The 23,484-nt window shown below is 39.8% G+C and overlaps 1 protein-coding gene and 1 pseudogene across 1 annotated transcript; both read right to left on the reverse strand.

Moving 5' to 3' along the window:
* Positions 1-1,610: 1,610 nt before the first annotated feature.
* Positions 1,611-2,987, reverse strand: ARMCX1 (armadillo repeat containing X-linked 1). Its single transcript, XM_045817725.1, is given in 3 exon segments — positions 1,611-1,723; positions 1,726-1,975; positions 1,977-2,987. Coding segments are annotated over 3 exon segments (1,374 nt in total).
* A 17,651-nt stretch (positions 2,988-20,638) lies between these two features.
* On the reverse strand, positions 20,639-22,915 carry LOC123805207 (annotated as a pseudogene).
* Between the last annotated feature and the right edge of the window lie 569 nt (positions 22,916-23,484).

Genomic DNA, 23,484 nt, shown 5'->3' on the forward strand with positions numbered 1-23,484 from the left:
AGTAACTCATGTATTTATTTGCATAGATAGCAGAGTTGGCCAGGAAAGAGGACACTTTCCTATCAAATGCCCCCAGGACTCTAAAATAAAATTGCCCCTCAGTGTGTGCCCCCAGAATAGGTCCCAGCACTTCTTTGTTCAAAGGGTCTCTCACTTTCTTCTTTCCCTTACCATTCTCATGGCCAGCAATGACATTTCACACCTTTATCATTTTGTACTCAGACTTATGGTGGTAACTTCCTAACTGGTGTTCTGATCTTCAGTGGCCACTCCTGTCCCCTTCCCAACTCAGACTCATCCTGCACAGAAATCAGCCACATCATTTCCCTTTCATCCTGTCATTCGCATGGTCACAAAAAGGCTTTGGTGTCTCCCAGGATTGGATAGAGTAATATGGAGACACCTTCAGTAATCAGGGACCTTCCACAAATGGGAGTCACCTCAACTGCTGGACTATATTTCTCATCACTCCCTTTCCCACACTTTGCACTCAGGCAGGTCAGCCTCCTTTCTGGAGGATTCCTACCTCCATGCCTTTCTTCCCCTCCTCTCCTTCTTCCAGTGCTCTGCTGCCCTGTTTTTTTTATTTGTTTATTTTTAGAGAGGGGAAACGAGGGAGAAAGAGAGGGAGAGAAACATCAGTGTGTGTTTGCCTCTTGTGCCCCCCCCACTGGGAACCTAGCCAACAACCAGGCATGTGCTCTGACTGCAAATCAATGGGTGACCCTTTGGTTCACAGGCCAGCACTCAATCCACTGAGCCACACCAGCCAGGGCAGTTCTGTCCTGCTTTTAATCTATCCTTCAAGCTCAGCTTACATAAGTGCACCATCCTCTGTAAAATTTTCTCTGAGCATCATTGCCTGCAGAAGTTTCTGCCATCTCTAAGCACTAATAGGAGGAAGCAGCTGGCCACATGATCAGTGGGTTCTTATTTTGTTAATATCTTTTTGTTTCCATATATCCTGAGTTCCCAAATAATCATAAACTGAAGAACATCATAAATTTCTTTTTTTTTTGCTGGTTAATCACACAACTTTATTGATGAAACACAATTCTAAGATTAACAAATTGTAAGCTAATACAAAAATGTTGGTTATTTATGATTAGTTTGCTGTTAGTTTGGATAAAGAGCAAAAAATATCTCAAGCTAGATAACAAGATGAATTAATAAGTGCTTGTTTTGCACAAGCTTTAGTATTCACTTGGCATCCTCTAAAAACAGGGGTGTCCTACCCACAGGCTACATGCAACCCAGGATGGCTATGAATGTGGCCCAACACAAAATTATAAATTTACTTAAAGCCTTTTCTTTGCTCATCAGTTTTTGTCAGTGCTTGTACATTTAATGTGTGGCCCAAGACAACTCTTCTTTCAATGTGGCCCAGAGACACCAAAAGGTTGGACACCCCTGAGAGCCTAAATGGTGCAGCCTAAAAGCAACCATCACAACCAGTATCACTGATGATCTGTGATATTCATTATTACAAAATAGAAGTTGAATGTATCTTTTTGAGATATAAGCACAGTGAAAAACAAAGAATTTACCAAATGTATTGTGTCCAAGTGCAATATAAAAAAATTGTGTTGATGTTTGGGGCAGACTCTCAATCAAAGTTTGGTTAATACTTTTAGAACTTTTACTTTCACTACCAGATCATTGTAATTTGCTAATGCTTTGATTTTCTTAACATACACCCCAGATTCTTGGAATAAGAAAAAAGTGAACTTCTGCTGAACTCTTTCCTGGATGATGCAAGCCCTTCATTTTTTATGTTGTCATTTATATTCTCAAATAGGATTAGGATATTAAGAAGAATCTCTCTGTCCCATTCTTTACTAAAGAGGGAAATCAGTTCTGAGGGTACTTTACAACTGACCAGCTCTCTTGTCATGGCTGGATTTTTAGTAAAGTTTATAATAAGTTTCATAATCTGAATCTTGGTGAAGTAATTTCCCAGGAATAACAAAGCAAAAGAAGTCTGGAAAAGAATAGGAAAGCAAATGTTGGTAATGATTAGTCACAGTCATGTTGGTTAACAGTCTTAGTCCAGCCATCTGCACAGCTGAGTCCAAGCGACAAATCATGGTGTCATCACACACTTGACTGATATACATCTTAATATTCCCCTGATTTTCAGCATTCACATTCAGGTTATTAAGGGCATTATAAGCCTTTTCCTTAATAATGGGATCTTTTGTTTTTATCAGTTTTGCAATAATTGGAAGACCACCCAATTCACAAATGGCATTTTGGTTAAATGAATATGCTGCATTGTTACCGAGAGTGACCAAGGCTACTTCTTGAATAAAAGGATCATTTGTTCTTTCCAGGATGTTAAGGACCTTTTGAAGGTCTGACGCACCTAGAATGTAATCAATTTTATAAGGAAAGTTGAACTTGCCCCTGAGAACAGGCCATGCTGTAGCTGGAGTCTTGGTGCTCTTAGCTCAGGCCCTTTTCTTGCACTTTCCACTTGCCCTGATCCCAGCCCTAGCCCTACTCCTGATGGGGTGGCAGCCTCCACATCTGCCTCCTGGGCAGGGTAAACTCAGTGCAAGTGTCCTGGTCCCAGAGGTGGTACCCAACCTGGCCCCTTTGACAGCCTTTGAACTTGCCTGTTCCTTCAGGGTATTGAAAAGGGCCTTGGCCTTGGCTTCTAAGCCACCTCCTGTCTGGGCTTCTGAGTGAGCTTCTACCTTTGCATATGGACAACTTTTGAGTTCTACAACCACCTCAGCCTTGGCCTTGGCCTTTGAGTCACCCTGAAGTCTAGCTCTGGCCCCCACCCAAGTATTACCTCCTTTCCCAGTCTCCACACCAATCCCTGTAATGTCACTAGATACCTCATCTTCATTGTCATTGCTATAGTCCCAGATTTTCTCGCTGTCATCTCTTCCCCAAGTCAGTCTATATACACAGTAGCAAGCACCTGCCCCGATCACCACACCAGCTGCCACACAGCCAGCTTCCCGAGTATGACCCATACTAAGGCAAACGTCTGAGCTGAATTCTTCACCAGGGCAGAGAAGGTTTGCTGTGGTTTAGAGTACTCCCAAGTCCAGGGTAGAGTCTTTAGCTACAGGTAGCAGGCTCTGCTGCAGCTGGAGATACAACAGCACCTAGAAAAGAAGGAAAGGTTTGAGGATTCAGTCTCCTTTTGTGCTTTTGTGTGCAGACAGACTAAACTATGGGCCAATGAAGGGATGGGCACTCCGGGCTAGATCACTGATTCATTTCCTCCATCAGTAAGTTAATTTTGAAAAATTTGTCCACCTCCAGATTTGCCAATGTCATGTTCAACCACTTCACTCCAATTCATTCAATTTAAGAAATCTAATTGGTTCCCTACCTCCTCTGCCCCTCCATATGTTCTGGGGGCATTGGCAGCCCCACATACACATGCACAGGTTCAGACAGTTTCTTTTATTCCTTGCCTGGAAGTGCAGTGTTCTGCAAACCTGCATGCAAAAGGGGTGGAAAAGGGATTGCTGAGAGCTCAGAGGACAGATGAACTTACCGGGACTGGACATAGGTCCCTCCCCTGAATCCCTGACCTTCTTCCTCATAGGCAAGTATTTCCCACCTACTTTATACTCCTCTTACAGTGCTGCGGCTTTGAAATTCATCAGCTCCCTTCCCTACCTCCTTCCCTGTAACAAAATTGAAGGTGGTGGAGCGAAACTGCCTAGAAGCCAGACGGGTAAAATGAAAAAAATGTCTGGAATTTCACCCTTACTTCCGTCACCCCCACCATCTCAGAGGTACCAGGATACTCCTTCCGACCCATTATACCGACTTCCACTGCTCCAGAAGAATTTCCTTTATTCTTCATCTTGGTTTCTGCCTCTACTAAACCTAGGATTGAATGAGTGATGGACGGATCAATACCAAGAACTGTACCCCAAACAGTAATTTGGAGAAAGGTCCTCCCTACCCCCACTCCAGGACTCTCATGACACCGCCCCCTTCTTAGCCACTTCTTTCCCTGTCTTGTAGCAGCAGATAACTTTTCTTTTGCAAGTTCTGAAATGGTGTAAAGAGGAGGGAAGGAGGGGGGATGCAGAGGAGATCCATGGGCCCACTCGAGTTTGCAATCTCCAGCATTCTTCACAGCAGGGGACCCCAAACACCGTCAGCACCCTCATTCTGACTTACTTGTTTCTGGACAACATTCCTTTTCTTCCTGCTCTCAGGTCTGATAGGCCTTCAGGTGCAAGACCCACAGACAGACTGGCAACTCAGCAGAAACAGATGGATGGGGGGACAGTACAGCACTTCAGAGTCCCAATAGCAGCTTTTCCAAATGCAAGGTTCTGGTAGTTAAACAGATTTTACGTTTTGTTTTCTCATCCTTTCCCCACTTCTCAGGACCCCGCAGACATCAGCCAGCTACCTGCATTGCATCCACCCATGCCCTCCATCTCCAGCCCATGGCCATTTTCCCAGCAAAAACCACACCCCTTTGGGATGACTGGAAATAGAGAGTTGGGGGAAAGGGGAGGAGGAAGTATGGAAAATGGGCGGAGAGAAAGACCAAAGGATCTCTTCAATTCTCCTCCCCAATGCATTCCTACCCCCTTCCCATCCTCCGCCTTTAACAACCATTTTTTCTGTTAGGCTGTATCATTTCCTTTTTTCCTACATAAAAAAAGCAGTAAGATAGGCGGAGAGAGTCCTTAATGCGCCCAAGTTAGGGCAAGGGCCTCAGTCATTTCCACCCTTCTCATGGGCCTTGAGGCAATCCCCCCTTTACACCGATATGCAAGGATTCCTGGCAGATTCATTGTTCCTTTGCTCTGAGTGGTGCAGCGCCCTACTGAAAGACTCACAGAATAATACAGGGTCAGACAGATGCAAAGTCCCAAGATTCTGGGTTGGTAGATGACCCAGGACCCAGGCATAGGACACAAATCCTACTAAAGTGCTCTACCGGATTCAATGTCCTGGGTGCTAAAGGTTTCTCCCCTCCTATCCTGAAGTCTCCCCTGTAATACAGCCCCCAACATCCAACATTTTCATTCTTGGAAGGGCAGGGGATAATGCAAGGGTGCAGAGAAAGCAGACCTTGTCTCTTTTCAGTCTCCACCTTCCTCAACCTGCATGGCAGGGATCTCCCAGGCAGCGCCCATCCACACAGACTTGTTGGGATCCGAGCAGTTACTTACCTCTTCTTCATTCCCACCCCACAGGCCCACCCACCTTTGGGGCAATAGGCAGATGACAACCAGACCAAAATAAGACTAAGATTAGAAGGACATCTGCACCTGTCGGCATTTGCTCACGTGAGGGCCACGTCACCCGTGAGCTCAAGATCCCAATTACCACTCCTGCCAGCAGTGCAGCTGGAGCTGGCCCACCCCTTTTCTTCCCTGGCCACGTCAGGTCCCGCCACTCGTTTTCCTCTGTCAGTTGCAGAAACCAGGGATATCTTTGCCTTGTGGTTGGAATCTCCCTTTAGTTAACAGGCAGAGACTGTATCTGTTCCCATGTTCATTGGTCTTTTCTTTCACTTTGAGGAATATTTTTTTTCCCTTATCCCTGTGCAACTGCCAGCCATGAAAGTCCAGCACTTCTCCTGCACCCCTGCAGGAAACGGAAGAAAAATCTCAGAAAAAGATATATAGGCAGTGGAGTGTTTTACCTTTTTAAACCTTTCTGTTCATTTTTTTTAAAATCAGTGAATGTATTGCTTTTATATTGAGAAAGTAAAATGTTATTTTCATTTGAATAGAAGATTTAAGTGGGAGAGAAAAAGGTCTCAAAACTTCATTATATTTATTTATTTATAATGCAAAGAAAGTTTTCTATTGGTTATAGTCAAACAGGAACTTTTGAAACATTAACCTGTTTTAAAATTTGTAACTGGAATTTTCACATTATATATGAATTAGTCCACAAAGAGAAGACTAGTCCTGTAATCTTGGGCATTTTATGCAAATGCTCTTTCTTTTTCTACTTTTGAATCAACTTGCAACCTGATATAACAAAAGAAACACAATCCTGTCTTTTTAAATTAAAAACAGATAGTATTTAATGTCCCAAACTCTTAGATGACTGTTGTGTGAATCTCTTATGATTTTTTAATTTTTATTTTTTAAAATTTTATTACTATATTACAGTTGTCACAATTTCCCCTCTTTGCCCTTTTCTGTCCAACCCCACCTCCCATTGTCCATGTCCATGAGTCATTCATACATGTTCTTTGACTAGTCCTTTCCCCTTTTTTCCACCATAATCACCCTCCTACCCTACTCTGGTCAATTTCAGTCTGTACCATGTTTCCATGCCTCCAGTTCTACTTTTGCTCATTAATTTATTTTGTTCATTAGATTCCTCTGATAAGTGAGATCATATGGTATTTTTCTTTCACCTATTGGCTTATTTCACTTACTGTAATACTCTCCAGTTCCATCCATGTTGTCACAAAAAGTAGGACTTTCTTCTTTCTTTCTGTCATGTAGTATTCCATGCATAAATGTACCATCGTTTTTGACCTATTCATTTACTGATGGGCACTTAGCCTGTTTCCAGCCCTTGGCTATTAAAAATAGTGCTGCTATGAACATAGGCATGCTTAAGTTCTTTGGAATTGGTGATTCAGGATTCTTAGGGTATATTCCCAGTGGTATTGGTGAGTCAAAAGGTAATTCCATTTTTAATTTTTTGAGGAAATTCCATAATGTTTTTCACAGTGGCTGTATCAGTGTGCATTCCTACCAACAGTGCCCTAGGGATCCCTTTTCCCCACACCCTCACAGTACTTCTTGTTTGTTTATTTATTATTGATGGCCATTCTGACAGGTGTGAAGTGGTATCTCATTTTGGTTCTAATTTGCAACTCTCTGATGGCTAGTAATGTCAAGCATCTTTTCATATGCCTTATGGGCCCTCTGTATGTCCTCCTTGGAGAAGTGTCTGTTCAGGTCCTTTGCCCATTTTTTAATTGTACTTTTTGTCTTCCTGGAATAGAATCGTATGAGTTCTTTATCTGTGGAGATTAAACCGTTGTCGGTGTGTCATTGGCAAATATGTTCTCCCACACAGTTAGTTCCCTTTTCATATTGATGATGTATTCTTTAGCCATGCAGAAGCTTTTTAATTTGATGTAGTCTCATTTGTTTATTTTTTTCATTTCCCTTGCACTAGGAGATATATTGGCAAAAATATTGCTATGTGGGATATCTGAAATTTTACTGCCAACATTTTCTTCTATGACTGTTATGAAGTGACAACTTATATTTAAGTCTTTTATCCATTTTGAGTTTACTATGGTGTATGATGTAGGTTGGTGGTATAGTTTTGTTTTGTTTTTTTGCATATACCAGTCCAGTTCTCCCAACATATTTATTGAAGATGCTATTTTTACTGCATTGCATGCTCATGCCTCATTTGTCAAGCATTAGTTGACCATAGAGACATGGGTTTATTTCTGGACTCTCCATTCTGTTCCATTGATCTATGTGTCTGTTCTTATGCCAGTACCAGACTGTTTGGATTACAGTGGCATTGTAGTATAGTTTGGCATCAGGTATTATGGTCCCTCAAACTTTATTACTATTTCTCAAGATTGCTGAGGCTATTCAGGGTAGTTTTGGTTCCATATAAATTTTTGGAGTATTTTTTCTATCAGAGAAATAATGCCATTAGTATTTTAATAGGAATTGCATTGAATCTATAGATTGCTTTAGATAGTATGAACATTTTAATGAGGTTAATTGTTCCAATCCATGAACATGGTATATTCTTCCATTTCTTTGTATCTCCCTCAATTTCTTTCTTCAGTGTTCTATAGTTTTCCAAGTTCAGGTCTCTTACCTCCTTTGTTAAATTTATTCTTAGGTACTTTATTCTTCTTGTTGCTAGAGTAAATGGAATTTTTTTTCTAGTTTTTCTTTCTTATAGTTCATTCTTGGTGTACAAAAATGCCATTGATTTCTGAATACTGACTTTGTATCCCTCTATTTTTACCAAGTTCACTTATTAGGTCCAGTAGTTTTTTGGTGGAGACTATAAGGATTTTTATGTACACTATCATGTCATCTGCAAATGTTGACAATTTTACTTCCTCTTTTCCACTTTGGATGCCTTTTATTTCTTTTTATTATCTGATCATTGTGGCTAGAATTTCCAATGCTATGTTGAATAAGAGTGGTGAAAGCAGTCACCCTTGTCTTGTTCCTGATCTTAAAGGGAAATCTTTTAGTTTTTGCCCATTGAGTATGATATTGCCTGTAGGCTTCTCATATGTGGCCCTTACTGTGTTGATGTGTACTTCCTCTATTCCCACTTTGATGAGTATTTTTATAATAAATTGGTGCTAGAACTCATCAAATGTTTTTTCTACATCTATTGATAAGATCATCTGACTTTGTCTTTCATTTTGTTTATGTGGTGTATTGCATTTATTGATTTGCAAATATTGTACTATCCTTGCATCCCTGGGTTGAATCCCACTTGATCATGGTGTATAATTTTTTAACATGTTGCTGGATCCAGATTGCCAGTATTTGTTGAAGATTTTAGCATCTATTTCTTCAGTGATATTGACCTGTAATTTCTTTCTTTGTTGTGTCTTTACCTGGTTTGGGAATTAGAATAATACTGGCCTCGTAAAAAGAGCTCGGACCCTGGCTGGTGTGGCTCAGGTGATTGAGCACCAGCCTGAGAACCCAAGGGTCACCAATTCAATTCCCAGTAAGAGCACATACCTGGGTTGCGTTACAGGTCCCCAGTAGGGGACATGTGAGAGGCAAGCAAACATTGATGTTTCTCTACCTCTCTTTCTCCCTTCCTTCCCCTCTGTCTAAAAATAAATTAAAATTTTTTAAATATAAAAAGAGCTTGAAGTTTTCCCTCTTCTTCAATATTTTGCAATGTTTGAGAAGGATAGGAATTAATTATTCTTTAAATGGTAGTATTTGCCTGTGAAGCCATCCTGTCTAGGTTTTTTGTGTGCTTTGAGGTTTTGGTTACTGCTTATATTTCACTAGTTATTATCAGTCTATTCAGGCTTTCTGCTTTTTCTTGATTCAGTTTTTGAAGACTGTACATTTATAGAAATTTATCCATGTTGCCCAGGTTGTCCATTTTCTTGGCATATAGTTGGTCATAGTAATTTCTTACAATTTTTTTGTATTTTGGTGGTATAGGTTGTAACTTCTCCTTTTTGCTGCAGATTTTATTTATTTGGGTCCTCACTCTTATTTTTTTGATGAGTCTGTTTAGTGTCTGCCAATTTTGTTTATGTTTTCAAAAAACAAGCTCCTGGATTCATTGATCCTTTGAATTGATTTTTTAGTCTCTATGTCATTTAATTCTGCTCTGATCTTGATTATGTCCTTCAACTAGCTTTGGGTTTTGTCTGTTGTTGTTCCTCCAGTCCTTGTAGATGTAGGGTTAGGTTGTTTATTTGAAATGTTTCTATCTTTTTTAGGTAGGCCTATATTGCTATGAACTTCCCTCTGAGGACTGCCTTCTCTGTGTCCCATAGGTTTGGTTTCTTTGGGGGTTCATTTTCATTTGTTTCCAGACAGTTTTTGATTTATTCCTTTATCTCATTGTTAACCTACTTATTATTTAATTACCTTTTATTCAGTCTCCATGAATTTAAATGTTTTTGAGTTCTTTCCTTGAAGTTAGTTTCTTGTTTCAAGCTATTGTGATCGTAGAAGATGCTTGACATGATTTCAATTTTCTTGAAACTGTTGAGGCTTGTTTTGCATTCTACCATGTAGATTATCTTTGGAAATCTCTCATGTGCTTTTGAAGAATGTATATTTTGCTTCTTTGCGGTGCAATTGTTCTGTATATGTCAAATAAGTCCAGTTAACTATAATTCATTCAATGGCCCAGTATCCTCATTGATTATTTGTTTGGAATATCTATCCATTGTTAACAGTAGGGTGTTAATATCCCCTACAATGAGTGTGTTCCTGTCAATATCTTTCTTGAAGTCCTCCAAGATTTTCCTTATATATTTAGGTACTCTTATGTTTGGTGCATATATGTTTACAAGGGTTATGTCCATTAGTTGGACTACTCCTTCTTCTTTCTTTATGGACTTTGTCTTGAAGTCTATTTTGTCCAATATAAGTATTGCTACCCCAGCTTTTTTTTTTTCACGTCTGTTTTCTTGGAATATTTTTTCCCATCCCTTCACTTTCAGTCTGTGTAGATCTTTTGTTCTGAGGTGGGTCTCTTGTAGACAGTATATATGCAGGTCATGTTTTTTTATTCACTCAGCTACCTTATGTCTTTTGATTGGAGCATTTAATCCATTAACACTTAAATTTACTATTGATAGGTACTTTTCATATGCCATTTTTTCCCTTTGTGCCTATGTTCCCCTCTCATTCTCTTTTTCTTCATCTTCTTATAGCATTCCCTTTAGCATTTCTTGCAATTCTGGTTTGGTGCAGGTATACTCTTTTAACCTTTTATTGCCAGGGAAAGCCCTTATTTCTCCTTCCATTATACATATTATTGTAGTTCAGTTATGGTTGTCCCAACTTTTTTCCTATTGCTCTCCCCTGCCCTACCCCATCCCCCACTTCCACAGTTAATCCCCACCTCACTGTCCATCTCCATGAGTCCTCTATTCATCTTTCTTGACTTATCCCTTCCCCTAATTTCCCCCATTATCCCCCTTCCCTCTTCACCCCTGATCACTGTCAGTTTGTTCTTTGTTTCCATGTTTATGGTTTTATTTTGCTCATTTGTTTGTTTTGTTGAATACATTCCACTTATATGTGAGATTATATGGTATTTGCCTTTCACCACCATCAGAGAGGTGCAAATTAAAATCATTTCACACAGGTCAGAATGGCCATCATTAACAAATCAACAAACAACAAATACTGGAGAGGTTGTGGGGAAAAGGGAATCCCTAGTGCACTATTGATGGGAATGCAGACTGGTGCAACCACTATGGAAAACACTATGGAATTTCTTCAAAAACTAAAGATGTAACTGTCTTTTGACCCAAAGATCTCACTACTGGGGTTATACCCTAAGGATCCTGAAACACCAATTCAAAATAACCTATGCACCCCAATGTTCATAGCAGCATAATTTACAGTAGCCAAGTGCTGGAAACAGCCTGAGTGTCCATCAGTAAATGAGTGCACAAAAAAATCTGTGGTTCTATTACACAGTGGAATACTACACAGAAGAAAGAAAGAAGGAGCTCCTACCCTTTGCAACAGCATGGATGGAACTAAAGAGAATTATGCTAAGTGAAATAAACCAGGCAGTGAAAGACAAATACCATATGATTTCACCCTTCCATTTTTAATGAATGCCTTGTGGCTAGAGTAGTCTTTGTGGCAGGAATTTGCTTTTCATTGCTTGTAATATTTCTTGCCATTCCCTTCTGGCTTGTAGTGTTTCTCTTCAGAAATTAGCTTTTTCAGAGTGGCCTTGTATGTTACTAGCTTTCTTCCTGGCTGCCTTTAAGATTCTCTCTTTGTCTTTCAGTTTTTCAATTTTAGTTATGATGTGTCTTGGAGTGGGCCTTTTTAGGTTCATCTTGAATGGGACCCTCTGTGCTTCCTGGACTTGTGTGACATTTTCCTTCAGCATGTTAGAGAAGTTTTCTGTCATTACTTTTTGAAACAGGTTTTCTATCTCTTGCTCCTTTTCCTCTCCTTTTGGTTCCCTACGATGCAAATATTATTATGTTTCATGTTGTCCTGCAGCTCCCTCAAACTGTCTTCATTCTTTTTGTTGCTCTGTCTGCATGGTTTTTTCTACCTCCTCCTCCAACACACTGATTCCATCCTCTGCTTCATCTATGCTGTTTTAATTCCTTCTAGTGTATTCCTCAGTGCAGATATTGTATTCTTCATTTCTTCCTGACTCTTATTCACAGTTTCTATGTCTTTTTATGCTGATGTAGTTCCCACTAAGTTCCTTGTAGCTCCTGTAGAGTTTCTTGTAGTTCTCACTGAGCTCCTTAAATATTTTCATAACCATCATTTTGAACTCTATGATAGATTGCTTGCCTCAATTTCATTTAGCACTTTTTGGGGGAATCTTTCTTTCCTTTTTATTGAGGGTTGTTTCTTTGTCTCCCCATTTTTAGGTGACTCTTTTTTGTTTGTTTCTGCACATTAGATTAATCTGCTTCAATTGCCTGTCTTTGTGGTGTGACCTTCTGTAGTAGGAGACCTGTGGGACTCAGTGATGCAGTCTCCTTGATCTCCTGAACTGAATGCTCTTAGGATGCCCTCTATGCCCTTCATTGGTCTCCCTTGTTGTAATTGGATTTTTGTTGTTATGGGTCATTCTTTGGTGGGTTCTTCCTTCCAGTAGGTTGACTGAAAATCACACTACTGACCATGTCTTGTATGATGTTGTACAAGTAGTACCATAACAAAACAAAACAACCCAGGAAACAAAACTGCCATCCACAAAAATAACCCCCAACCACAACCACAGTATCAACAACAAATGAGCTAATATCAACAAAGGTGGGAAGAGATTAAGACTATTGTAAGAAGGAAAAACAAATGTAAGATGACTAACAGAAAGAAACATGATTTTGAAAGGATAGAGGGAGGAAAAATAATAAGAGTAGGGAATAGAAACAAGGGGAAGAAAGAAAGATTTACATCATAAATTAAAAAGGAATGGAAGAAGCTAAAATGGAGTAACAAAAGGGAAGAGTATAATATGACATTTAAAAAGGTGAAAAAATAGGAACAAAATTGAAGAAAAACATCCACTCCAGCAATATGAATGACAAATGAGCAAACATTAATAAAGATGTAAAGGGAATAAGAAGGAAAAAAGAAAAAAGACTATAAGATATCTAAAGGGAAAATGTTTTTGAGAGGATAGAGGAAGAATAAATAATAAGGGTGAGGAATGAAAACCAGGCTAAGAGAGGGAAGAAATAAAATATAAAATGAAAAAAGAAAGGGCAGGAGAAGGCAAAATGGAGTAGGAGAGGGGAACAGTAAATTTTAAGATTTGAAAAACAAAAATAGTGTAACTCTAGGAATAAAATTAAAGAAATGCAACATGCAACAACAACCACCATATCAACAATCAATGAGTAAATATTAATAAAGGTGGAGAGAGAATAAGGATATTATAAAAAAGGGAAAAAGAATGTGAGATGACTAATGGCAAGAAAAATGGTTTTGAGAGGCTGGAGGGAGGAGAAATTGTAAGAGTATGGAATAGAAACAAGGTGTAGAAAGGGAAAAAATAAAATTTAATAAAAAATAAGAGAAAGAAAGAAAGCAAAATGGAGTAAGTGAAGGAAGAGTAAAACATGAGATTTAAAATTAAAAAATAGTGAAATAATAGGAACAAACTTGAAGAAAAAGACAAAATGTTAAGAAGCTATGCTGGAGGAAAAAAATAAGTGAAATAATGAAGACCATAGTGGAATTCATCTCAGCAGATTCTAGTGTTTGCCACTGTCTTCTCTTTCTGGACCCAGCCTCGGTGATGTCAGATGGTGTCCTAGTCTAGCCCTAGGCAGCCTGTTCAAGACTACAAGTGATCCACAGTCTGTGGCTGTCTCCTTCAGGCTTGGCTGGCTCCCACTGTTCTGCCCTTCCAGCTTTCCATCAGCACAAGGCCTAGGAATAGTTCATCTAATGTCCGAGACCACTGATAGTACCACCTCCTCCTGCCTCCAGAGGGGGCCTCTGGTGCAACTGGGAGGGTAGAATCCCTGGGTCATCCTCAGGAGGTGCTGTTCCGTCTTTAGGGAGGATGATGGGACTGTTATCCTGCTCCTCTGACACACATCTTGGTCCCAGATTATTTCCAATAATGTATAGTTTCTGATGAATTAGCTGTCCATTTCCTGGGAAGGGCCAATCTCTGTGAAAGGGGCAGCTCTTTCTTGCTTGGCACTGATGGCTGCTCTGTGTAAGGGTTGGCAAGGCCCTGAATACCCCTTGGTGTGCCTGCCTCATCTCTCTGCTCTGCTGGTTTCAGTGGATCAGGGCCTGAGGAACCATCATAGTTCATAGTGTCTAATAGAAGTTCAGAAAGAGCTCTTTTAGAATTTCTCCTTCTTTCCCCTGTCAATATGCACTGAGCAGGGGGCTCCTGAGCCTGGTCTTACAGATCTGCAGAGCCTACAATTCTGCAGGTGGGTGTTGGTCACACTGCCTGTGAGGGGACCTGCCAGGCTACAATGAATCTAAGGTGTCCACCATCTGGCCATCTAGTCCCCAGCCTGCTACACTTGCAGGAGACTCAGGCCCCAACTCTCCACCCTGTGAGGCCCCCTGCTTGTCAACTGTGCTGGGGACCAGTCCCCACAATCCTCTCACGTGTGCCACTTTCTGTTCTTCCTGTGCATCTGGACTCAGTGGGACCGAACTGTGCTTTCACTCTGATTTCTTTGTTGGCAGGTCTGCTGCACGTACATATGAGCACAAGTTCCCTGCCCAGTCTCTCCTCAGCTCTGCTTTTTAAAATTTTAATTGTTGTTCAAGTACAATTTCTATCTTTTACTCCCATCCCAGCCCACCCACCCAGCCCTCCCCACCTCCCTCCCATTTCCACCCCCCCGCCCCAGTTTTTGTCCATGTGTCCTTTATACTTGTTCTTGTAAACCCTTCCCCTTTCCCCCTGAAATTCCATCCTCTATCCCCTCTGGACACTGTCAGCCTGTTCTCTATTTCAATCAGCTCTGCTTTTAAAAGAGTCTCTGTGTGGCCTCCACACTGCAGCACCAAGCCCTGGGTCAGTTCTCAGCGTGCCTCACCTCCCCCAAAAGCACAAATTCTCTCTCAGTCAGGGCTGTCCACAGCCTGTGAATTCCTCTGACAGTTTTAGGAGATAAAGTTTCTCTCTGGAACTCTCCTGGTTGGTGCTGCAGTGATGGACATGCTGCTCCCTATGTGTGTGTAGCCTAAGTCTCCCAGACTTTTTATATCCTTTCAAGTCTCTCCTGATTAGGATTGGTGGTTTCCTTTTGTGGGACCAGGACTCCACTCCAGGAGTAAAGGGAGACACTAAGCTGCATAAGTCTGAACTCTCTTCTGCTGCAGGTGCCTTGCACAGGGCATTTTCTCCTCAACTAATAAAATCTCTTACCAGATGGCGTAAAGCATCCTCTATACTCCTTGGCCTCAAAAAATTTATATCAGCTGAGATTCCGTTGATTGTTCAGGTCACTTATCAGAAGATCAGCCAAAAATCTGTGCAGGGGACACAGGCCAGTGGGCTCAGCTTCCACCTACTTGGCCATCATTTTCCAAATCTGAACTTCTTATGATTTGATGGCTGTTCTGAACACCTGCCCCTGGACTAGATTCAAGTCTACTAAGGCAGAGGCAGGTGAGGATGCGAGGAATATAGAATAGGTCTCTTCCTCCCTGTTTTGTCAAGAGGTGAGGGAGGAGAGTGCTGTCTCCTGATCCCCTCTCATATTCCAGAACCCCCCATCCCCTGCAGTCAGGCATCTTACTCTGTCACTCAGACAGGTGACCAAAGTGGTAAATGACACCTTCACTCAGGTGACCGACCTGAGTAACTGCTTTTGGCTTCTTCCCTCTTTCTCTCCCCTAAATCCCCACAGAGGTAACTCAGGGATGCATAGAAGGGATTGTTGTTCCTACTTACCCCTGTGGGTTTCCATAGGTTTTCATGAAGCCTGTGGGTTTCCATGAAGCCTGGAGAAGTGGTTGTTGGGGAAAGCACCCAAGTCTGCTTGCTTTGCCCTGATTCATGGTGCCAGAGTTAACGTTGCTTCTAGCACTGTCTGCTTCTACCACCTGGTCTGAGAGGTGCAGCCTGGAGGGCCTCACACCTCTGGCCTCCTCACTGCAGGGCACTAAGGGAGAACCCAGCCTTGATGTAGGGTCATGACCAACAGTGCATGTCTAACTTGGTGCCCCTCAGCCAAATGTATGCCCAGACCCAAATGACTATCTTCCTCACCATACTGATAAACCTAGAGTAAGCATTCTCAGCTGGCCACCTCTGTGGCAATTTACACAAGTATATATGTTCGTTTTAGTAGGATGAAGGGTCATAGGTCTCATCAGATTCGCACAGGCATCTATGACTTAAACAATTAAGAACTACTCCACTAGAGGAAAAAAGATATATTCCCTCAATTGAAATATCTCAAATCTCTCTCTCTCTTCTCTCTCTACCCTCCCCCATTGCTTAAAAAATTTGTTTAAATATGAAAACAATGCAGAATTGTATAAAGTACAATGAGAAATTGTCTCAAGTTCCAATTAGAAAAATTTGCAGAACAAAATGATTGACGTTTAATGATAACAAGTGCAATGAATATGTACTTTAACTTGAGAACCAATTTTTTAACTAAATTTTTTAATTTTTTAATTTTTTTGTTATTCAAGTAGTTGTCTTCCTTTTCCCCTCACCTCTCCCCACCAACCCCACCCGTCCTCACTTCCCTCCCCTAATTCCACCCTCCCCTTGGTTTTGTAGATGTGTCCTTTATAGTTGTTCCTGAAAACCCTTCACACTTCCTCCCAATTATCCCTCCCATCTCCCTTCTGGTTACTGTCAGATTGTTCTTAATTTCAATGTCTCAGGTTCTATTTTGCTTCCTTGTTTGTTTTGTTGATTAGGTTCCACTTATAGGTGAGATTATATGGTATTTGTCTTCCACTGCCTGGTTTATTTCACTTAGTATAATGTTCTCCAGTTCCATCCATGTTGTCGCAAATGGTAGGAGCTCCTTTCTTTCTGCTGAATGGTATTCCATTATGTAAATGTACCATAGTTGGTTTTTTCAGCATTTTATTTTATTTTATTTATATTTTTAAAATTTTATTTTAATTGTTCAAGTACAGTTTTCTGCCTCTTCCCCCACCCCTCCCCACCAACCCAACCTTCCCCACCTCCCTCCCCTGTTTGCACATCCCCTTGTTATTGTCTATGTGTCAATAATTGTTCCTGCAAACCCTTCACCCTTTTCCACTATAATCCCCTCCCCTTTGCCCTCTGGTCACTGTCAGCCTGTTCTATATTTCAGTGTCTTTGGTTATATTTTGTTTCTTTGTTTGTTTTCTTGTTTAGGTTCCTGTTAAAGGTGAGATCATATGGAATTTGCCTTTCACTGCCTGGCTTATTTCACTTAGCATAATGCTTTCCAGCTCTATCCAAGCTGTTGCAAAGGGTAGGAACGCCTTCTTTCTTTCTGCTACATAGAATTCCATTGTGTAAATGTACCATAATTTTTTGATCCATTCATTTACTGATGGGCAGCTAGGTTGCTTCCAACACTTGGCTATTGTAAATTGTGCTGATAAGAACATTGGGCTGCAGAGGGTCTTTTGAATTGGTGTTTTAGGGTTCTTAGGATATAATCCCAACAGTGGAATTGCCAGGTCAAAAGGCAGTTCCATTTTTAGTTTTCTGAGGAAATTCCATACTATTTTCCCCAGTGGCTACACCAGTCTGCATTACAACCAACAATGTACTAGAGTTCTCTTTTCTCCACATCCTCTCCAACACTTATTGTTAGTTGATTTAGTTATGGCCATTATGACATTGTGAAGTGGTGTCTCACTGTGCTTTTAATTTGCATCTCTAATGGTTAGTGCCGCTGAGCATATTTTTATATGTCTCTGGGTCCTCTGTATGTCCTCCTTAGAGAAGTGTCTGTTCAAGTCCTTTGCTCATTTTTTTAACTGGGATTTTTATTTTTGTAGAATGGAGTCATGTGAGTTCTTTATATATTTTGGAGGTCAAACCTTTGTATGAGGTATCATTTCCAAATATGTTTTCCCATATGGTTGGTTCTCTTTTTGTTTTAATTCTGTTTTCTTTGGCCATGCAGAAGCTTCTTATTTTGATGGGATCCCATTTGTTTCTTCTTTCCTTTATGTCCCTTGTTCTAGGGTACATAAACAAATTTCCTTTCAGTATTGGTGAAAATACTGCTCTGTGGAGTATCTGAGATTTTCCTGCCTATGTTCTCCTCTAGAATTTTTATGGTGTCATGACTAATATTTAAATATTTTATCCACCTTGAATTTATTTTTGTGTATGGTGTAAGTTGGTGCCTGAGTTTCATTTTTTTGCATGCAGCTGTCCAACTCTCCCAACACCATTTGTTGAAGAGGCTATTTTTACTCCATTTTATGTTTCTGCCCCCTTTGTCAAATATTAATTGACCATAGAGGCATGGGTTCATTTCTAGGCTCTGTGTTCTGTTCCATTGGTCTATGTGTCTGTTTTTATTCCAGTACCAGGCTATTTTGATTACAGTGGCCTTTTAATACATTTCGATATCAGCTATTGTGACCCCTCCTACTTTGTTCTTTCTCACAATTTCTGTAGCTATTTGGGGTCCTTTATGGTTCCATCTAAATTTTTAAAGTGTTTGTTCTATATCTTTGAAATATGCCATTGGTACTTTAATAGCTATTGCATTGAATCTATTAATTGTTTGGTGTAGTAGGGTATACAAGAGACCTACAGCCAACATCATATTCAGTAGGCAAAACCTAAAAACTTTCACACTAATATGAGGAATAAGACAAGGTAGTCCACTTTCACCACTTCTATTCAACACAGTATTGGAAGTCCTAGCCACAGCAATCCAGCAAGTAAAATAAATAGAAGGCATCCAAATTGGAAAGGAGGAAACACAACTGTCATTTTTTTGCAGATGGCATGATAGTGTACATAGAAAATCCTATAGACTCCACCAGAGAACCAACATCTTTAACAATTGTCTTTCTATGCATGTTGGCATGTCTTCAATAAATATTATGTTTTTTCAGGTATGTCATACTTATTACTTGTTAGGATTATTCTTAAGTATTTTATTGTTTTGTTGCTTTGAGAGATGGCATTTCTTTTATGATCAGAACTTCTACCAGCTTGTATCAGGAAAAATATTTAGGGTATGTTTAGTTTTAGTGGACTATCTTAATTTTTCTAAGTTTTCAGTTGATAACTTTGATTTTCATAGGTATGATGCATAATCATCTGCAAATAATGTTTTTAATTTATTTTATGTGTATATATTTTTTCTTCCATTTTCTGGATGTAGTGCATTGAGCAGAACCTCCAGAACTTTACTGAATAATAGTGACAAGTTGAATGCCTCCTGAACTTGTTCTTGAAGTAAATGGGGACACTTTAATATTTCACCAGTTGGTGTGACATTTTCTGTGTGTTTCTGAGGTGTTCATTTTTTTTGTATGATTGGGGGAGATGTCTAAAAGCAAATTTACAACCCTTGATGTAATACTGAGAAAAATTCAATTGCCCATATAATAATATTAGGAGAGTGAGGGGACATGGGACAGTTGCCATAATTGTTATGCTTATTGTGAATATGTTGGTAAGCAAAAACAGACACTGATTCTGCTCTCATACTGAAACAAGACCTTAATGAAATAATCACACATACATACAAACTGAGAAAATACTGTGAAGAAAAGGAACACTCTTAATATAATAAAAAAATGGTAGTATCTGAAGATCAGGAAAGGCACCCTTCAGGGGAAAACAGGAATGAAATTTTGAGCTGAGATGAAGGAAAGCAGGTGTTAATCAGAAAAAGAAGGACCAGAAAATAAAAATACCTCAAATTCTCCACCCTTCTGATAACCACCATGATAATCCATTCACCTCAATTCTAGGATAAATCCTGTGAAAACTAGTTATACATTTATTTATATAATATGGTATAATATAATAAATATAATATAATTAATATTATATAATATATAATATATTTAAATATGTATTTATAAATATATATTTAAATATATTCTCCCTCCCTTCCCCTTGTCTAAAAATAAACAAATAAAATCTTTTTTAAAATGTTATATATACATGAAGAGAGAGAGATATATAGATAGATATTGGTCAAAGTGTAAAAACTTCTGGTTATAAGATGAATAAGTAGTTCTAGGAATCTAGCATATAGCATGGTATAGTTAACAGTATTGTATACTTGAAAGTTGCTAAGAGAGTAGATCTTAAATGTTCTCACCATAAAAAGTAGAAAAAATATTAATTATGTGATATAATGGATGTATTAATTAACCTCATTGTAACAGTCATTTCATAATATGTATGTATCAAATCAGTACATTGTACATCTTAAACTTACACAATGTTATATGTCAATTATATCTCAGTAAAACCGGAGATCATTGAATATATTTCTATCTGAAAACTCAGTTCTCCCAGTTTTTTGTAGTTGTCTCCATTTATTTTTCTCAGTAGAATTTTTAAATTAAAAAAACTAACTCTTAGGACATCACCTGTTACTCTGTAGGTTATCAATAAGCATTTGTTGAATGAATAAATGTTTTTCAGATTTTTAATTAAATTAATACTTAACTAGCTTATCCTTTCCTCTGGTTACTGTAAATTGAATATTTTTTATATTACACTGTTCATTTTTTTAAACTGCATCTTTATTTTGCATACTTTAATTTCAGAACAAAATGAAAAACACAATATACAACAACATTCAAACCCAATGTCAAATATGAGAAGGGAAGGCTTGAGGCCCTGTAACCTACCTTAGGCAAAGACAGGGCAGAAAAAAAATACCACTAAACAGCAGAGGAAACCAGATGGGTTAGGGCCACTCAGGGATGCAGAGGGAGCCATGAAGACATTACACAGAGGACACAAGGTCTGCAGGTGGAAACTCTTAATCTACTTCCATGCAAGAGGCATCCTCATCACACTCAAGGGGGGATCTTATCAGGAACAGCAGAACCAGGTTCTTCTGCTGTTACTTCATCTTTATCAATGCTTAGGCCTAGCTTGATCATGCAATAGATGCAGTTGGAGTTGGTCTGAGGATCCTCAAGTGAGAAGCCAAAAGAGAGCAGCACAGTTTCAAACAGCAACACCACAAGGTCCTTGACAGCACTGTCATTCTTGTCTGCCTCTGCCTTCTAATGTAGAGTCTCCACAATGGGGTAGTTGGGGTTGGTCCCAGGTGCTTTTTGGACATCATGTAGCCCATTGTAGTGTTATCATGAAGTGCCTGGGTTTTCATGATACTCTCCATATTAGCTGTTCAGCTGTAGGTATTAGGCACAATACAGCAGGGTGAAGACACAAGCTTATTGGAGACTGTCACCTTCTTAAACCTCTTATCCAAGATCTCTTTCATGAGTTTGCAGAGGTTCTCAAACTTGGCCTTGCTCTCTTCCATTTTATTCTTCTCCTCTTCATCCACAGGTAGCTCCAGGCCCTTCTTAGTAACTGAGAACAAGCTCTTCCTATTAAACTCTTTGAGCTGCTGTATACAGTACTCATCAATAGGCTCCATCATATATACAGCCTCAAAGACTACTTCCTTGCTTGCCCAACAAAAGCAGAGTTGGCAACTAGCTGTTTTTTTTTTAATATTTTATTTCTTTATTTTTAGAGATGGTAAGGGAGGGAGAAAGAGAGAGAGAAACATCAATGTGTGGTTGCCTCTCATGTGGCCCCCACTGGGGACATGGATGTTTGTTCTTATCAGTAGTATAATAGATGGACTTCTGGGTCTTCTTCATACAAGAGACATATTCCAAAAGAGAAGTCATTTCATCTCCAGACTGGGAGGTGTGATAGCGCAGAAGCTCAGAAAGGCATCACCAAAATAGTTGAGTCCTCATGGATTCCACACTTTAGGTTTTTAGAGACGGCCTCATAGAATTTCTTATAGTTCTCCTTGTCTTCTGCCAGCTCAGAGAAGAGATCAAGGCATTTCTTAACAATGTTTTTATGAATTACCTTCAAGATTTTGCTCTGCTGGAACATCTTGGGAGATGTTCAAGGGCAGGTCCTCGGAGTCAACCATGCCAAGGATGAAGTTGAGATTCTCTGGTATCAACTCATCACAGCTATCCATGATGAACACATGGCAGGCATACAATTCAATGTTGTTGTTCTTCTTGTTCTCAACAAGGTCAAAGGGAGCCCATTGGGGAATGAATAGCAATGCCCTGAATACCAACTGACCTTCTATAAGAAGTGCTTGACTGCCTAGTGATCTTCCCAGTCATTGGTAAGGCTCTTGTAGAACTCTCCATATTCCTTCTGGGTGATGCCATCAGCCCAGTCTGGTCCTAATGGGCTTGGTCTTGTTCAATTCTTCATGCTTGATATATTTCTCCTTAATCTTCTTTTCTTTCTTTTTCTTATCATTAGCACTATCATCCTCCTCATCTGAGCCCACATCTTCAGTCTTAAGTTTCTCCTCATATTTATCTTCTTCTTCTTTCTCCCCTTTCTCTTCCTCTGCTTCATCATCACTGATTTCTTTCTCTCATTCCTTCTCCAAACAAAGGATGATGGGATAACCTATGAACTGTGAGTGCTTCTTCACCAATTTTTTGATCCACCTCTCCTCTAAGTACTCTGTCTGGTCTTCTTTAAGGTGGAGGATTACTTTGGTACTCCATCCAATAGGCTCACCATGGTCAGCTCACATGGTTAAGGAACCTCCAGCAGAAGACTCCCAGGCACACTGCTTATCATCACTGTGTGTTGTGATCACAACTACTTTCTCTGCCACCAGGTATGCAGAATGAAAGTCAACAACAAACTGTCCAAGCATGGAGATGTCTTCACCAGCCTGAAGAGCCTCCATAAATGCTTTTGTACCAGACTTGTCAATTGTTCCTAGATTATTTATAAGATCAGCTTTGGTCATGCTAATGCCGCTGTCTACCAGAGTCAAAGTGTGTTCCTGGGGATTGGGGAAGATGTCAATTTTCAGCTCTTCACCACTGCCTAATTTGGAAGGGTCAGTCAGGTTCTCATGGCATATCTTGTTCAAAGCATCAGAAGTATTACTAATAAACTCCTGAAGGAAAATTTCCTTGTTAGAGTAGAAGGTATTGATGATGAGAGACATGAGTTGGGCAATTTCTACATGGAAGACAAAAGCCTCTGCCTTCTCTTCTCCATCATGCACATCCTCAGGCATCTTGAAGGTGAAGAGATGCAAGTACTAGAGAGCAGGGATTGTTTTCATGTCACACATAGCAAACATGTGCATGAGGTTGACTCAAAAGCTGTTTATTGTTTTTTTTTTCAATATTTTATTTATTTATTTTTAGAGAGAGAGGAAGGAAAGGTGAAAGAGATGGAGAGAAACAACAATGTATGATTGCTTCTTGCATGTCCCCTATTAGGGGCCTGACCAGCAACCCAGGCATGTGCCCTGACTGGGAATAGAACCAGTGACCCTTTGCTTCACAGGCCAGCACTCAATCCACTAAGCCACAGCAGCCAGGACTGTTTGTTATTTTTATATAAGAAAGTGGTTGGAGTTGCTAAACTTTCAAATAGTTTTTAGTTAATTCTCTTACATAATCTTGGCTCCTCCTTTCTAATATTAATACCATATTTCTTCTTCTTGGATAATTACATTAAGTACTACTTCTGGAACAATGTTAAATAATTATGGAAAAACTGGCATCTTTGTCTTTTTCCTGATTTTATGAGAATGCTTCTAGTGTTTTTCCCTTGAGCATGAAGGGAAACCCAGTGGGA

This window comes from Phyllostomus hastatus, unplaced genomic scaffold (assembly GCF_019186645.2).
Source record: "Phyllostomus hastatus isolate PE091 unplaced genomic scaffold, TTU_PhHast_1.1 phas_scaffold_28, whole genome shotgun sequence".
Classification (NCBI taxonomy): Eukaryota; Metazoa; Chordata; class Mammalia; order Chiroptera; family Phyllostomidae; genus Phyllostomus; species Phyllostomus hastatus.